Below are 18,079 nucleotides of genomic sequence, written 5' to 3' on the forward strand. Positions count from 1 at the left end.
GAATACATTTTATTAAGTGAAGTATGAATACATAACGAAATGCCGAAAGAAATATAAAAAAATGTATATTCATCTCTTTCTAATCCACTTCCAAGAAGCATCAAAGTTCAAAATGGCGTTCGGGGTAGCGTAAATTGGAGGAAATCTGTGAATAATTTGTGGCGGAAAAAAGCTTGCATACAGGGGATTAAGTGGTGAAAAAGTGTGAATAGATTGTAAATAGGTGTTGGACGAAGAGACTGCTGTGTAAATTGTGTGTGCAGGTTGAGGGGGTTGATGGAAAAATGTTGTGGCTCGGCAAGAGAGGAAAATCAATTATCAGAGAAACTTTGATTGGAAATAATCATTACTGCTAAGGTGAGAAATATCATTGCTGCTGTGTGGGGATCTGTGAGGTGGAGAGATAATGAAAAAAAACCGGCTAAATATCATCAAAGTGCAGAATTTGGGGCGATGTGAGGTGGTAAATTGTGCAGAATAAATGTGCCAATGTTGCCCACATAATTAGTGCCCAAAAAAAAAGTTCTATTTTGTGTAAATAATTCTGGAAAGAAAAGAATGATAGAGACCCTCCGGAGAGGCTTCCCCATTTTGGATATTCAATCGAATCTTCGCGATAATTAATTGATGAGACAATCCCAAATCGTTGCAATGTCGTCAAATGGAGATACAAATCATCATTTGCCGGACTTTTTTGTACGTATAAAACCTCTGTCCACCTCTCTTCATTGTACAAATTTCTGTGTTAAAGCGACATTTGCCGCCATTCCTCCTCTTTGCTTCTATTCCTGTTTCTCTTCTCTTTCTCGCCACCGCTTCATCCTCTCTCTCTCTAAATAATGGAAATTTGATAACGCCCCCGAATTGGATGCAACGCTCAAACAATATTCGTTGTGTCGCGAGCGCGGGCATTGTTGCTGACTTTCAAATGAAGAAGATATTAGTCTCTCTTGTCCTCCTGGAAACAAAAGGGGGTGATGCATGCGTGAATCATACTTTTTATTTTATTCCCACTCACCAATATTTATTGTGATTTTCTTTGCTTCATTGATTTTATTTTCACATTCATTTTGGCTGTTTTATCTCTGGCTGTCCCCAAGATTACTGGAACTAATCATTGCTCCAGAACTTCTAGCAAGTTGTTGATGATTTTCTTCAACAGTTGATGCGTCAATCTAATTGGAATTTCATAACATTATACACTCAGAGAAATTTGCAATACATCGTAGTAAAATTTACTAAACTTTTTGTAAATTTTTGTACATGTCTATGGTGATTCTATCGCCATCGTACTTGGGAACTCAGGAGAAATCATAAATATCAATGCTACTATGTTTTCCTTATTTTGCAAAGGGATCGATCTACCAAGCCTGATTGGTGAAGACCCCCCCTTAAATACTAAAATTAATGAAAATAGGCTTACAAACAACAGGGAGCAAAGTCACTCGCATCTACGGAAGTATTTGTAACTATATAGTGAAATTCTCCTGGTTCAAAAAGCAGAATCCCTTTCATATGGTCATAAACTGAGTGTCTCGAGAAATAGTAGATAAGAGCGCTAGTCACCTCTTTGGTAGTGAAATCTCTGATTCGGTTCTCGAGGTTGTGAGTTCGAGTCCCGACCGGTGCAAAGAACTGAATGGATGAAGGCATAGGGTGAAAGGAACACCTATTGACACTTTCAGTACCGATTTGAGATATAAAATTTGAACATCTCTCTTTGTAAGAAAAACTAGATTACAACAGAAAAAGTATTTTACAGTAGACTCTCTCTCAATCGGGAATATGGGGCAAAATGTCATCCGGTTTAGCGATAGAATTGAGCGTCAAAGCCTTTGTAAATTCCACAAAAAGCGCTCAATTATAAAGAATCACGATAAAATAGCAAGAACTATAGCGAATTTGAGCGAATTAGCTTCATAATTAAACGTGAAAATTGTCAACAAAATTTGTCGCCCGATTGAGAAAGAGCCGATTGAGCGAGAGTCTACTGTATTTTATTAGATACATTAAATTTCAACATTTTGACAAGTGTCAATGGAAGGTGCTTTTCGATGATGTGTTCCTTCGACCCTAATAAAAGATGCACCGCCGGACAATCGTCCATTGTCGGTCCTAATACTACCGACAAGGTGTAAAGTTTCATCACATCAAGTGTCCACTCACTGCAATCGTCATGCACGATTCAGCGGAAAATAATATCAGGGTACAAATTTCATTTAGCAGCACTGTCAGCTATTCTCCAAATTCAAAAACATAACTCATTTCGTATTATTGTAAAAAAGATATAATATTAGTCCGACCCTCGGATCTATCACGGCCTTTGCCCAAAAAAATCCGGGAACGACATAAATATTCACATAGCGGACTGGCGCTCTTGGCCTGTCTAAGATTAACCTAGCAAATTTTTTCACTATGGGATATGACATTGTAAAAATGATTACCTTATGCTAAATTCGATTAGCGAATCTATAAGGGATGGAAGCTGAAAATTGTGTATATCAGCTCCTTTGCTGCCAGAAATTACAGTAGACTCTCTCAAATTCGGGCATATGGGGCCGAAATATCAGCCGAATTAGACAGAAATTCGGGCGACAAACTTTTTGAAATGCAACGATTTTTTATTCATGTACATATAGATATTGAGTTTACACACTCATATATAACGTAAATTGCATGAAAATCCCTCAATAATGCAAAATCACATCAAAACTAAGGCAAACCATGCCAAATTTGAGTATATTTGATTCATTTGATAATCATAATCAAACTTGAAAAATGACAACAAACTTTTTTCAAATGTAACCGCTGCCCGAATTTAAAAGTAGCCCGATCTTAAAAGAGCCGAATTAGCGAGAGTCTACTGTACTCCAAAACCAAAAGTGCTCCTCTGCATGGCCTTAGCATCGTTACTAACCCTGACTACGATATCTAGCTCACAGGCTAAACCGTCTAGGGTCACTGTTAGGAGAAATCGGTACCGCTTCGAAATACAAAATGACGTCAATTCAAATAAGGGAAGAGCACCAGCGATCGACAGTGTTCCTCGGATCGTCAGGTTTTTACCATATTGTTGCACCAATTCGCTACCATATTGTTGCGAATTTGAAAATTATTCGCTACTTTTGATCATTTAGCTGTCACAAAAATTCAGTGCATTACTTCAGATTTAATTTATAAAACCAATTTTCCGTGAGACAACTGATTAAATTCGTGACGATCCGAGGTACAGAGTACATAGTTGCAATTACATCTATTTTTACTAATTTATTGTAAAAATTAAAAAAAAACTCAAATGCACGGATATAGTTAAATGGATCACTAATATACCGATTAAGCATACACAAAAATACCAAATAGTATTTTGAGGCTTATATTTTCAACTAAATATCGAGCTATATGCCTTCTGTAACCAGCCGACTCTGAATTTTTGAAGCAAACATCATGGGGTTACTATCAGAGATACCTAGAATGCGGTTATCGACTTTCTGAGTCGAAACCCTGGGTCTACCAGTAGCGTTTTTCAGATGTACTCGTGCCTCATAACTATAATATTTGACCATTTTATGTATAACTTTTCATGAATTTCCATAAAATTTGGCAATTAAGCGACGCCGATTCCTTCCGGCAGTATCTCTGGACATTATTCCACCTTTCAACTTTTTGTAATTTGCCATTATAACCTAAATTATGAATTATCAAAAAACTGATTATTTCTTGTTATTTATCATCACTCTTACACCTATATATTTAACATTGAGAGCCTTAAAAATGTACAAATCCACCATTTGCCTATCAAATGACATAAGCTCAAAATGTAACCGGTTTACATAAAGTTGGTTGCACGTTTTCACCATTTTGAATTAGTTTTTTTAATGAGGCAACAAACTTTTGATTTTTCAAAAATGACCAACTTTTGGAAAACAATTATTTTTGATATGAAATAAAATTAATTATTTTTTTTTGAAAATTATAAATAATATCTACGGATTACAAGGAACTCATCTGCAAAAAGAAAAATTTGGAAAAGTATTTTTTTTCTATCATTTTTTTCACTTGATTTCTCAAACATCCATTAGGCAACAAACTATTGACACTCACTGTATATGGCTTAACTCCTCTAATTCCTCATCAAACATGATTTTTTAGGATTTGATTTTTAGATTTTGAAAAATAAATAAAATTGCTTGTTATTAAGATTTTTGAGACCTTCGGTAACTGGGTTAACCCTTTAAGGACGATTGGAACACCGGTGTCCCATAAAGAAAATAATTTTTCCTGACTACCTAAAGTTATTTTTTTTCTCTCTAATGTTTGAACGTAATTCCAAAGTAGAAGGTTGAAGGAATCTAGGATATTTTTTGGAAATCTCCAGCTATTTGCTACAAATAGTAAATATTTAAGCTAAAAAATGGTGAATTTTTAAATTCTCAAATTTATAATTAATTTTATTTATTTTTTATACTTTCAATTTTTTTAAGCAAATCCCCTTTGTCAATAAAAAACTACAATACTCATACGTAATATTTTTCATTAAAGAGGAAATTATTATTCATTGGTATTGTCAGAAAAATTACTTAAAGTTTTGGGCTATTTTTGTCCCTATCGTCCATAGAGACGCAAAATACACCAAATCAGACTCTGTTGGACTTTTCAAGGTTAGATGTAAGACTTATCATTGATTATGTTTACCAGTTTAATTGTTATTGTTGATTTTCAGTCCGTAAAAAGTGTCTCGTCGTTAAAGGGTTAAACCTCCAGTCTGAAGCCGGAGTAAGATGGGGTAATTCGGAATCATGTCTAATTTGGAAGTTTGAGATTTTCTCACTTTTTCAGACAGGGGGTGACATTAGCTCTGAAATATGCGACCGATTTTAGTGTAAATTTTTCCTTGTTTTCGTACACATTTCAAGAGATATCTCCAAAACTACATAGGTTGCCAATTTAGGGTTTTCGGTTGCCTATTCTATATTAAATTGACTTTTATTTTGTATTACTATTATTTGCTAATTCATTCTACACTGACAGAAAACAGCTAATAAACCCAAAAGTTTTTTTTGCACGCTAGAAACATATGGGAAACATAGGAAATGTCATGCCCCTGATTTCAGATGGTCAAAGAGAAAAAAGGAAATCACGAAAAAGTACAAGATTTTACATTCGAGGATACTATTTCGTTGTTTTTTACTTTTGTCATCTAAAACTCTTAGAAAATCTTAAAGTTCCAAATTAGACACGTTTCCAAATTATCCCATCTTATCCTAAGTAACTACTAAAATTATATTCGTTTCTTTGATTTGTTTTTGGCAGTGCTGTAATCACTGTAATAAGCATTCATTAAAATTCTTTAACCCGAATTCCGGATGGGGGCGTGGCTTAAAATTATGTTTAAGTTGAGGTTATTAAGTTGAAAATTTACAAATTACTCACAAAATTTAGATCATCTGCATTCAAAAGGGCTTTTAATTTTTTTTTTATTATTAGTAAAATCTAGGATAGTTGGTGTGTTGAGTTGAATGTGTCGATTCGATGTATAATAGAGCATCAAAAAAATACAGAAAGAGAGAGAGAGAGAGAGAAAAGCTTAAATATATTAAAATTACTATTTGAGAGGAGAGAAGATTATAGGAAAACCTACATCCCTCCTTTTATTGCTTTGAAATGACAAATTATTCTAAGTTCATAGTCTTTTCTTTACAATTGACAGTTTTTTTTTGTATTTCGAACTCCACGTGAATGCTGTCCTATTTATCGATATGCTCATTTTATTTTAATCGTATGCACTATAGAGTTGGTCTTATCACATTTATTGATTTTTTTTTTGTTTCTCTCCCCTCATGGGTGAGTGAGTGTGTGTGTGTGATTATGTGCCAAAAGAGGCAAATGCTAGACGTACAATAATTATTGATTACAGTGAATTTCATATCAGCAGCTGCGATGGACTTCCGAGCTCCGGATGGATCAATATTGAAGATATCTAGTGGATTTCCTGAACCTGACATTGGTAAAGCTTTAGGAGTTGAAATGTATAAGGTGAATAAATCTTCTATAATCTTCACTGTGTAAAATTTGAGATGTGATTGATATTTAGCATTTGGCTAATTTTGATGCTCTTGCTGTCTCTCTAATTTTTTTTTTTTAATTTTATTCTCTCGCCCCATCTCGCGCGCTGCTCTCTGTTTAATCGCAAAATGGTGTGAATTGGGTGAATTGCACCTGTGTGTAGGTAAATATCGAGGATCTCAGTCAATTTCTGTCATATCATGAGGTGTTCGGGAAGTTACCCAATGAGGCTGCACCAACAGCTTCGGGTATCAATATCGCCACCACGGCTGGAACCCTCAACATTGTTAGTAGTAGCAACAATGCAATGCAACCACCGCCACATCCACCTGTGGCCAATATTCCTGGAGACTCAGGACCACCATCTGTAAGTTCAGCACAACCGGCTATTGTGACATCAGTGCCGCCGGTGGATACCAAAATGGAGCCACCGAGTGTCCTGAATTCAGATCCCTCATTGCCCAATTCGGGGGAGAGTCCGGTCATTGTTCCGCTGTCGCATTCATGTGACATCTGCGGGAAGATGTTCCCCTTCCGTTACCAGCTCATTGTGCACAGACGCTATCACAATGAACGCAAGCCATTTACGTGCCAGGTATGATTGTTTTTTTTTCATTTTGATTTATGTTGAAACTTTTCAGAAGGAATATATTTATATTATTTACCGATATGCTCTTGAGATAAGAAGAAATTTGTTTAAATTAAAGATTTTAAGCTCTGTCTTCTGCATTTTACAAACTTATTCTTGATTGATTCATTCTGATCTATCTGAGTGCGTTAAAAAACCTACACTGAGAGAAATCCGAAAAAGTAAAATAACATTCCAGAAATGTTTATTTTACCCTGTAGTATTGATTCGAAATCGGTGTAAATATTATGCTTTTTAGGTGTATTAGGGGTTAAAGTTACACTTTTTCATGTTAATTTTACCCTTAATAAGGTGTAAAATTAACATTAAAAAATGTTGATAAATTTTTACACCTAAGAAGTGTTAAAGTAATGACGAAAAAAAGTTAATCGCAGCCTCTTTTTTTCCTCAGTGTAGACACATTTTTGGTTAGTTAGTGATTAAGAATTGATCACACACTTAAAATAACATTCCGGAAATGTTTATTTTACCTTGCAGTACACTGAGAGAAATCCGAAAAAGTTAAACTAACATTCCGGAAATGTTTATTTTACCCTGCAGTATTGATCCGAAATCGGTGTAAATATTATGATTTTTAGGTGTATTAGGGATTAAAGTCACCCTTTTTCATATTAATTTTACCCTTAAAAGGATGTAAAATTAACATTAAAAATTGTTGATATATTTTTACACCTTAAAAGTGTTAAAGTTATGAGGAAAAAATCTTAACCGCACCGCCGTTTTTTCTCTCAGTGTATTGATTTAAAATCGGGGTAAGTATTATGCTTTTTAGGTGTATTAGGGGTTAAAGTTACCCATTTCATGTTAATTTTACCCTAAAAAAGGTGTAAAATTAACATTAAAAAATGTTGATATATTTTTACACCTAAAAAGTGTTAAAGTTATGTGAAAAAAAGTTAATCGCACCCCCGTTTTTTTTCTCAGTGCAGGATTGATCAGAAATCACTTGAAAGATCTTAGCAAATTTGATTAACCTACCAAATTTATTAAAATATGGACCAAAATATTGTAGATATTTAAAATTGAAGACAACCTGAAGAAATTCTTGATATTTAAAAAAGTTTTTTAAAGGCTCTTAAAGATTTTTAATAATTTGGAGCTAAACATTATAAAATTTATTGTAAATCAGTGATATAGGGGAAAGCTTCTTCGGATGATGGAATTTTCGCACTCAGGGTAATATATCTCACTTTTACTGATAACGGCGAAAATATTGAATTGTAGGAAACTTCCGTCATCGGAAGCAGGGGCCCATCAAGCCTAATAAAAAGTGAAGCTAGTTTTTACATTTCCTTGGAAAAATTTTGCAGATATTGCACCACAACTTAAACAAATTTGCTCCTAGTTCTTGTATTATTTCGGCGAACATTATGAAATATGTATTTTTAGATAGCTTTTAATGTACGATTTCGAAATATATCAGACTGATAAGTTAATTCTCTTTAGGAAAAAACTTGCCAAATTATCTTCAGTGTCTCTATGCAAAAACGTATGGAAAAATGAAATGTCGAGAGACCCCTGTCCGAAGCTTCAAAGTCTTTTCCTAGCCTAGATTCATATATTCGCGGATCAGATGATTTATGAAAAATGATTTCACGATGTCTGTCTGTTCATTCAGCTGTTATTATGGTGTCTGCACAGAAGAAGCAATTTTCGTAAAAAAATGCCTTTTTAAAAAAAAAAATCTGACGTTTATGCCTAAAAGGATAGGGGAAATTTTCTTTAAAAATTCATTTTTTTTAAGAAATTGCTTCCAGTGTGTAGAGGACATTAGACCTAGAGCTCAAATGATTCGAGATTAAGACTTGGATTCTTCGAGGGCCCTCCCTAAAGTCGAGTGAAGGATCATTAACGTGACCTTCATATTTCTCCCACATCTAACGCATCGTGTTTTTTTTGTAGCATTTTTTAAATCATCTTTTGTCAGCATAAAAAATACCCTTCAATCATTCCTAATATGGGGTTTTCAAGGTCAAATGTTAAAAATGCTCTAGAAAGCATATTTCTCAACCGAATTACGATATTTTTTGGTTGTGGAAAAGGCCTTGGAACCTCTGACATGTATCAACCGATTTCAATCGGTAATGCTCAGTTAGGAATTTGTAATAAACCTGTTATGAACCGGACAATTAATTTTCAAACCAAATTCAATTATGCAAACCTTCCACGCTTTGGCATAATTTTTTCTTCATAGCTTGAAAACAAGCAATGAATAATGTTTAGGGTAACTTTTTTCTCTTTACACGAAATCATGCTTCAATCTTTCCAATTCACGTATCATTGATTTTTTTCATTTTGTAGTTTTTTTTGGAAATTTTCATAAGTATATTTAAAAATTATATTTTATTTTGATCAGTGAAAATTTCGCGGAAGTCTTTCTAGAATTTACTCTCAGCTTGAGTTTTCGTATTTGTAGAAAATCACTAAAAGCAATACAGCTCAGAGAGATCAGAATAGGATGCCTTATATGGATAAGAAGTAGTCCTAAACGTCCTAAACATAATTTATTGTTTTCCGAAAAAAATATCTAAATATTTTGCCTTATTCTCTATGCACGTTTTATCAAAAAAAAAAAAAATAAATAAATAAATAAAACACCAAAGTACATTTTTCGAGAATTTTGAATGAAACTTTTTTTTCACTTTAAAAACCCCAAGTCGTGATCTCTAATTGTTTGGCATCTAATCTTGATAACAATCACGCGGTAAAATAGGTTATATACCTATTAGGTGAGATTCTTAACAATCTCACCTACTATAATCCTAACAAAATTTGATGTCGTCCGATCGACCTCAAACTTGGCCAAAATGTGTTTCAGCACTTCCTGATCACGAATATATATGTGGCTATTTTACGTTCCCGGCCGGCCGGCCGGCTGGCCGGCCGGCCGGCCGGCCGCTCTTTGGAGCTTAATAGCTCCTAAACTAAAAAAGATATTGACTTGCGGTTTTCGGCAAAGGTTATATATCGGGTGAAAATTGCAACTTGGTGTATTGACCCCCCACCCCCCCACCCCTCCTTCCGCCATTTTGAAGACCCCCCTTTTTTTGTTTTCTCAATAGCTCCGCCCCTATGGCATCGAGCGGGCTCAAACTTTAGTATGTTATAGCTGGGCCTTAGAGCTTTCCATCAATACCAAACTTAAGGTCCCCCGACCCCCCTGACCCGAGCTATAAGGGTCTAAAAAAAATTTCTTAAAATGGCCATAACTCCGGTTCTAATTATCAGAATTTAAAAAGTGAGGGCTTTTTGGAAAGCTCTCGTGAAATGCCACTCCCCCTTCTAACATCGCAAGTTCATAAAACCACCGCTAGGGGCGCTATTATTAAAAAGAAATTTTTTAAATCTTATAAGTTAAATAACTCAAAAATTCCATTGTGCATCGAGTTGAAATTTTAGTATGTTGTAGCCGTTGATTATACCTATCAAACAAAAAAAACCTTAAGTCGATCCATAACCCCTGACCCGAGCTATAAGGGGTCAAAGTTCGAACATTGACCGGCCTCTATCTCCGGTTCTAACTAACATAGCGACCTAAATTTTACCTTTTTGGTTTCGTCTCGATGAGCACTTTCAGATGGAAGTTCAAAAAGTCACCACAGGTGGCGCTGTGATAGCGTCAAAATTCATCGAAATTCAAAGTCACTTTTCTCAAAAACGGCATTGTGCAAGTTAATGAAATTTTAGTATGTTGTAGTCCAGTCTAGGACGTTTCCAAAATGGTGCGTATGCGCGCTGTGGTTAAAACAGAACCGGAGATATGAGGGGTCAAAGTTCACAAAATTCAAAAAATCATATCTCCGGTTCTATGTGACCGATTTTGATGAATGAGGGCTTAAACGAAAGATCTCACCAAATGCTACAACTTTCTAGAAAACATGAACTTCGTGGGACCAACACCAGGGGCGCCACCGTCGAAAAACCAATTTCAATATCACATAACCTCAATTATCTCGACTGTCGCTGAACCGATTTTGATGATTACTTCAACATAATTGTAGAGCACATTTGTCTCTACATTTCGTCCATACATCATTTTCCGCTCAGACTACGCTATCACTCCGATTTTGCCGTTTAAGTGTGAAAAAATTGATTTTTCCCATAATAACGCTTTGAAATCACTCAGATGCCAATTTGACTGCCTCTACTCCACAAAGACACTTAAAATATGGTTTTAAATGGAAAGTCCCACAAAAGACAACAATTCTTTGATATAGTTGAAGTTCAACAAATGACTACTTGGGGCACTCTGGATGGAAAAACGAGTTAAGAAACAAAAAACCTCGCTTATCTTGGCTTCTGAGTAATCGATGAGTTCAAGTTCTACGGCAAAATTATAGAGAACATTCTGGTCTACATTTCACCCATATAACACTTTTCTGTCAGTTCATCCAAATCCTTGATATTTTGATTTAAATACAAAATTTGTATAATTTCACGAATTTGATTCAAGATAACTGAATGGCGACTCACAATTTCGGCTCTAAATCGAATTTGCATGCACTCCGAGTTAGCTCACGTTAAGAATCTCACCTACATAAGCCGGTTAGGATTATCTGTCCCTTTTTGTGTATTCTTCAATTTAAACATAAAGTTAAAATATTCGTTTTTGAGGCAGAAATATTCCATTTTTTTCTAATGTCACTATGCTTCATATAAAGATGACTTAATAACTGAGAGTTGCGAAATAACTTGGAAGTTCGGAATGCAGTCCAAAGCATTCTGAACTTCCGAAAGCGAGCCGGGGGTCACACCACCCAACAGCCGAACGCTCTTACCAATTGCACCACAGACCCCTTCACCTCAACAGTACTTTTGCATCACTCACCGTTTACCGGTTCTCAAACGATTTGACCTAATTCATCTGAGAAAAAAAGAGGGTGCGATTAACATTTTTTCCTTCGAACTTTAACACTTTTTAGGTGTAAAAATTATCAACATTTTTTAATGTTAATTTTACACCTTTTTAAGGGTAAAATTAACATGAAAAAGGGTAACTTTAACCCCTAATACACCTAAAAAGAGTAATATTTACACCGATTTTGGATTAATATTGTAGGGTAAAATTAACATTTCCGGAATATTATTTTAACTTTTTCGAATTGCTCTCAGTGACCACTCAAAAGGTCCCTCAAAATAGTTTTAAGACCAATAGAATTGATTTTTGGACAAAAATTACTTATCGGTTCATAACTGGTTCAATACCGGTTCTCAACCGATTTGAACTGATTTATAAATAACTTAAAATATTCACTAAAACAATAAAATACCCTTTAGTAGAAATACAATTGAATTTCGGATAAAAATTAGTTTTTAGTTATGAACTGGTAATGAACCGGTTCATAAACGTTTAAAGAAAACGGTTCAGGCTTGTCAGGAATACTCAGACTTTTGACCTTGAAAAACTGTTGTTAAGAATGATTTAGCAGTATTTTCGTATATGGACGAAATATCCGCCTGCGTAATCTCTAAAAGCGTCTACACAAACCAGGACCAATTTTTTTAAATGCTTTTTAAGGAAAATATTTCCTATCATAAGAAGAAACGTCAACGGGAAAATTAGGGGCATGTTAATGGTTCCAGGGTCGACTTACGAGGGGGTCCTCGAAAGTCCCAAGTCTCTATCTCTAACTGTCTGAGCTATAGGCGTAGTAACTATACTGAGAGAAATCCGAAAAAGTTAAAATAACATTCCGGAAATGTTAATTTTACCCTGCATTATTGATCCAAAATATTACCCTTTTAGGTGTATTATGGGTTAAAGTTACCTGTTTCAATGTTAATTTTACACTTCAAAAGGTGTAGAATTCACATTAAAAAAAATGTTGATATATTTTTACACCTAAAAAGTGTTAAGGTTACGAGGAAATAAAGTTAATCGCACCCTCTTTTTTTTCTCAGTGTAACAGCCGGACGGCCAAAGAGCGTGACATAATTTCTCAGAAAACGCCTGAAACACGAAGATTTGTTGAGAAAAGTGGTCCCCGGGGAGGGGGAGGGTGTAAGGTGAAAATTTTAGAGGGTGAAAAAATCGAATTATTATAATATGCTGTTCTCTGTTGAGTTCGATCAGTAAAATAAAACAGCATTGTTTTTGTTTTGGACTGCATTTCATACCTCCAAGTTATTTATTATACTTAACTTTCTTTATTCAAATTTTAGTAAGGGGCGTGGCTTGTTTTCTTCAATCATTGGATTGGAATTATTTAAGCATCTTTTTGGGTTTCAATAATGAAGTTGTAAGTTTCATGGTGTTTTGGAAATACTAGACTTCCAAATTTCAATCTTATTTGAGAAGACTTCCTAATGGGGGCGTGAGTGACAATTATGGGCGGAGTTTATAATATAATTAGTAGTAATAATTAATAGAGAAAATTCCCTGCGTATTTTTTTTTTGAATGTAAAATATTGCAATGTGATCCTATTTTAAGGATTTATATTTTAAATATTACTTTACCATCCCGATGTGTAGGTATGCGGACAGGGATTTTCCAACACGGCAGACCTGTCACGTCACGGAAAATCCCACATTGGTGGGCCAATGTTTATGTGCACGGTGTGTTTTCATGTGTTTGCAAATGATAGTAGCCTTGAGCGTCATATGAAGCGCCATGCGACAGATAAGCCATTTGCATGTACAATATGTCAAAAGACATTTGCTCGGAAGGAGCACTTGGATAATCATATAAGGAGTCACACAGGTGAAACACCATTTCGTTGCCAATACTGTGCGAAGAATTTCACACGAAAGGAGCACATGGTGAATCATGAGAGAAAGCATACAGGTGAAACACCGCATCGTTGTGATATATGCAAAAAATCATTTACGCGCAAGGAGCACTATGTGAATCACTATATGTGGCATACGGGTGAGACTCCGCATCAGTGCCAAGTGTGCGGGAAGAAGTACACGAGAAAGGAACATTTGGCCAATCATATGAGATCACATACAAATGAGACACCATTCAGGTGTGAGATATGTGGTAAATCGTTCACGAGAAAGGAACATTTTACCAATCACATTATGTGGCATACTGGTGAGACACCTCATCGTTGTGACTTCTGTTCCAAGACATTTACGCGCAAGGAACATCTTTTGAATCATGTGCGTCAGCATACAGGTGAATCACCACACAGGTGCACCTACTGCATGAAATCCTTCACGAGGAAGGAGCACCTTGTCAATCACATTAGACAACACACCGGAGAGACTCCATTTAAGTGCACCTACTGTACGAAGGCATTCACGAGAAAGGATCATCTGGGTGAGTACAGTTTGAAAGAAAAAAAAAAGATTAATTTTGATTTTATTTGCTTTTGCGCCCAAGATATAGGCAATACAATTTTTCCTATTTTTAATACTTTATTGATCATAATTTCCCAATGTGATAAACCAATTTAACTCTTTACAATGGAAAAATTAAAGGTCTTTGAATGATTGATAATTCTCTAGAGGTCTAGAGAAGGAGAAGGTAACATCAATGCCAAAGGCGCTCCGGTATCAAATACCAACCCCCGGCTAAAGGTTTTTTTTTTAATATGAAGCCAACTTATAAATTCCTTCCAAACTCAGCTTACACTTTGAGTTACGAAAAACTTTTTAGATTGAAATATAGAATATTTATCCCTCTTTACAAGGCACAGAGTCCTGTGTACGAGGCACACCTCAATTGTGACATATATCGTGTAACGGTCATGATGAGTGCAGAAAAATTTCCATACGAATCTGTATGTGAATACGAGAAAGTGGCTTCAACTTTGAAGGCCACTTGCCAGAGGTAGATCAACTATTATCTTTTTTTTTAATTCAGACGCTCAGATCAATAACAGTCTGTCATATAAAATCGAACAGATCGAATCGTATCCCAAGGGATTCTAAGACGGTAGTGGCCGAAAGTGGATAAGTAGGGTAAGGGCTCATTATTTTGGACAGGGTGCTCATAAGCATCAATGTTCCAAGTTTGAAGTGCGATATTTTCAATACTAATTGACTTTTTTGTTACTCTCTTTTCAAAAGGGTTATTTAGAAACTTGGCAAGGGTTTATTGTCTTTGCTTTTACTAAAATTAGTCTTATTACGTTTAAAAATGAATTGATATGTAGAGGCGAATTAGACTCGAATTTTGGACATCTTGGCTATAAATTTGGACAACTTGGCTGTAAATTTGGACAGCTAATTCACCTCAATAGGATGCTTATTGTTCTCCATTTCAAGAACCAATCTTACCAAGTTCTCTTCCTCTTCATGTAAGTTGTCACCGGTCCGATATTGTCGTTTTAGTGTAAAAAAAAATATTTATTTCCGACAATACCGCTGCGAAAGTACGCAGGTGCTGATATGACCGCTTTTACTCGACTATATACGTTATTTAAAATCAAAGGTTTAAAAGAAAATTCTTACAAAATTCAATCATTTATTGATATCTCTATAGTTCATCACATGGACGAAATTCAGCTTTTGAAATTCAGCTTTTGGGACAACATTATAGAGGGAATTTTGGTCTATATTCCACTATAATTTCTCTGTCAGTTTATTTACATCCTAGATATTTTGATTTAAAGAAAAAGTTTGCAATTTTTCTGAAATTTGATTTCAAATTGCTGTAAGGGAAAGTACTCTCTCTTCGAACATTCTGCCTTCGAATAATCTGAATTTTCTTAAGAGACTTACACATTTATATTAACTATTGGTTAGCTTATCATCAATTATTGATAATTACTTGATAATTATGTGTAAATCTTTTAAGAAAAATAAAAGAAATTCAGACCCCCAATTCTGATGTCCGTCACGAAATTTATCCAGATTTTTTGGGATGGTGGCTGTGTGTGTCAACCCGCTACAGCTCATATTTTGTGCACTTTTGAGCGAAATATTCACAATAAACCACAGAAACACCCTTTATGAGATGAAAATTGTTGTGACTTGATTTATTAAAACAGGAAATGCACGAAAAACTAGAGGAAAATCCGTGAAATTCAACGCTTTTGCTCAATGAGGCTGTCATTTCTCAATCATGGTATTGCTCTCCCTCGCACTTTCTCATTCAGTCTTTAATTGCGGGATATTTTCAAAATCATTTCCGTTAGATACCCAGCTTCATGAATTCACTCAAATTTTATTTTATTTTGTTACAAGATGGTCTAACTAATGCAAGAAAATAATTTTTAAAATGATTTTTCCATATAAATTCATTAATGCCTTTGGTGTTTATTAAAAAATCTCGGTATTATTGTAATACCTAAAGATTTTTTTTCCTAAAACACAATACAATAAAATGAAATCCATTCTCGTGGAATGTAAGTGGATGAGTATTTTTGTGTTCCTTTTTGCGTTTCTTCAACATGTCCCAAAGACATTTATGGAGGAATATCACGTCAAATTTCTGAGATATCTTTAGGTAAAAATTCTCAAGAAATGAATAGACTTGTTTGTTTAAACTCCTATTTATCTCAATAATTGTATATTACAGGATGTTGGTATCCAGAAGCCGAAAATGATTTTTAAAGGAGAATTCAAGGAAAAATTCCCCAGAACAAACTAATTTCCTATTATTTAATTTTTCCTGTAATTTTCTCGATTTTCTCATTAAACCTTGAATATTCTTCTTTATTATTCTGGGCTGAAATTTCCCATCCAACGACCACCAAATTATTATTGTTAATAATATTGTTGCTACATCGATTCCCTACCCTTAAGTTTTACGTGTTTATGATCTTCAGAGAACCTATCTCTTTTTCGAGAATATTTTCGTGAAAAAGACAAGTAGTCTTGCGCAATCCTTTTCGGGGATTCGAAGGATATTCAAGGATTTATGAAGATAATGAAGAAAATTATAGAAAAAATTAAAATGAAAAATCAATTAGTTTAAAAATGTATTTCTATGAAAATCTTCTTTTAATTTTCTTTCACAAATCTTTTCTGGACAACACCATCCTACTATATACCGTTATTGAGATAACATGCATTTAATCAAATAATTTTTCCCATTTCTTGAGAATTTTCACATTAAGATATCTCAGAATGTTGACTTGATGGACCATAATTTTGGAGCTCAGAGGCAAAATGACTCATATCCTATGGCTAAAGCATAGGATATGTGTCATTTTGCCTCTGAGCTCAACAATTATCTTTGTGAGATATTTTCTGGAGACACCAAGATACCCCAAAGTATTAATCGATAATTATTTCAATTTTTCATGGTGGACATTAAATTTATGTAATTATATATTACATGAATTTAATAGAAACTATTTTAGCAAATATTTTTTGAGCACTAAACAGTGACATTTTCACATAAAATGCATCTATTTTTCCATCTCACGACCTCGAGGAGCTTGCGAAATAAAATTCGCGGGATATTCAAAATAACAGTCATTATTCTGATTTTTGTGAATTACTACATATGCCTTCCCGCTGAAAGCGCCAAACTCTTTATTCGTGTCCACTCATACAGAGTGAAAGCTTTGTGTATGATGTATATTTCTATTTCGCAAAATCGGGAAAATTTTGGCGGGATAGCAACGTGACGGCATCAGAATTACATCACAGATTATTCGAAGGCATGAACGTTCGAATGGAGAGTACTTTTCCCTATAATATCTCGTCTTTAGTTCCAAATCGAATTTGCATGCAATCTAAGTTTGCTCAAGTTAAGAATCTCACCTATAATAAACCGATCTAGGCTCTAGTTTTGTCGAATTATTTTTGCATTCATTATATATTTTGCATTGTTTAATGCATTCAATGCAAATTGACTGACATAACGCCATCTGGCAGTTAGCGATAAGAATTTATTCGATATACGCCCTTTTTGATCGAAATTTTTGAATTTTTATTTTCTCTGCAAAAGTGTGTTGTACGGGAAAGCTTTCAGGTTTTGCACATACCATGGCTTCGAACATAATCCTCTAATGAATCCCGTCCATTCTTAAGTTACACATTTCCTGAAATAAATTAAGTCGGATTCATTAAAGGAATATAGGAAAAATATGAAGATGTTCGAAGCCAAAATGTGTGTAAAGCGAAGCCTAAAAGCTTTAGCCTAATTGGTTCCGTATTCAGAGATACTATTTCTTTTCAACATGAAATACTTTACAAAGAAATTTGTTGGTTGTTTCAGTAAATCACGTGAGACAACATACGGGTGAATCTCCACACAAGTGCACCTACTGTTCCAAGAGCTTCACAAGAAAGGAACATTTGACAAATCATGTGCGTCAACATACTGGAGAATCACCCCATCGTTGTACATTTTGTATGAAGTCTTTCACGAGAAAGGAGCATTTGACTAATCACATTCGGTGAGTTTCAGTTTTTTTTTTCTTAAAGAAGTATTTGCAGTAGTAGATTTTTTGTTGTTGACGGTA

General features: G+C 34.7%; 2 protein-coding genes across 8 annotated transcripts in view; one reads left to right on the top strand and one right to left on the bottom strand.

Annotated features, from left to right (window-relative positions):
• Nucleotides 1-18,079, bottom strand: part of LOC129805721 (39S ribosomal protein L4, mitochondrial) — a 147,122-nt gene that overhangs the window by 69,055 nt on the left and 59,988 nt on the right. The window lies entirely within an intron of this gene.
• The window catches only part of LOC129805701 (zinc finger protein 271-like), a 28,340-nt gene continuing 10,342 nt past the window's right edge, over nt 82-18,079 (top strand). For 3 of the 7 annotated variants that reach the window (XM_055853786.1, XM_055853787.1, XM_055853785.1), the window contains exons 1-5: nt 82-357; nt 5,915-6,033; nt 6,227-6,658; nt 13,185-13,977; nt 17,833-18,013. In XM_055853786.1, the coding sequence (XP_055709761.1) occupies nt 5,938-6,033; nt 6,227-6,658; nt 13,185-13,977; nt 17,833-18,013 (1,502 nt within the window). In that variant the 5' untranslated portion in view covers nt 82-357; nt 5,915-5,937. Of the gene's footprint in view, nt 697-5,914; nt 6,034-6,226; nt 6,659-13,184; nt 13,978-17,832; nt 18,014-18,079 lie in introns of all 7 variants that reach the window. The other 4 variants (XM_055853789.1, XM_055853788.1, XM_055853792.1 and 1 more) reach the window with 3 other exon arrangements.

The sequence above is a fragment of the Phlebotomus papatasi genome, chromosome 3 (genome assembly GCF_024763615.1).
Source record: "Phlebotomus papatasi isolate M1 chromosome 3, Ppap_2.1, whole genome shotgun sequence".
Lineage (NCBI taxonomy): Eukaryota > Metazoa > Arthropoda > Insecta > Diptera > Psychodidae > Phlebotomus > Phlebotomus papatasi.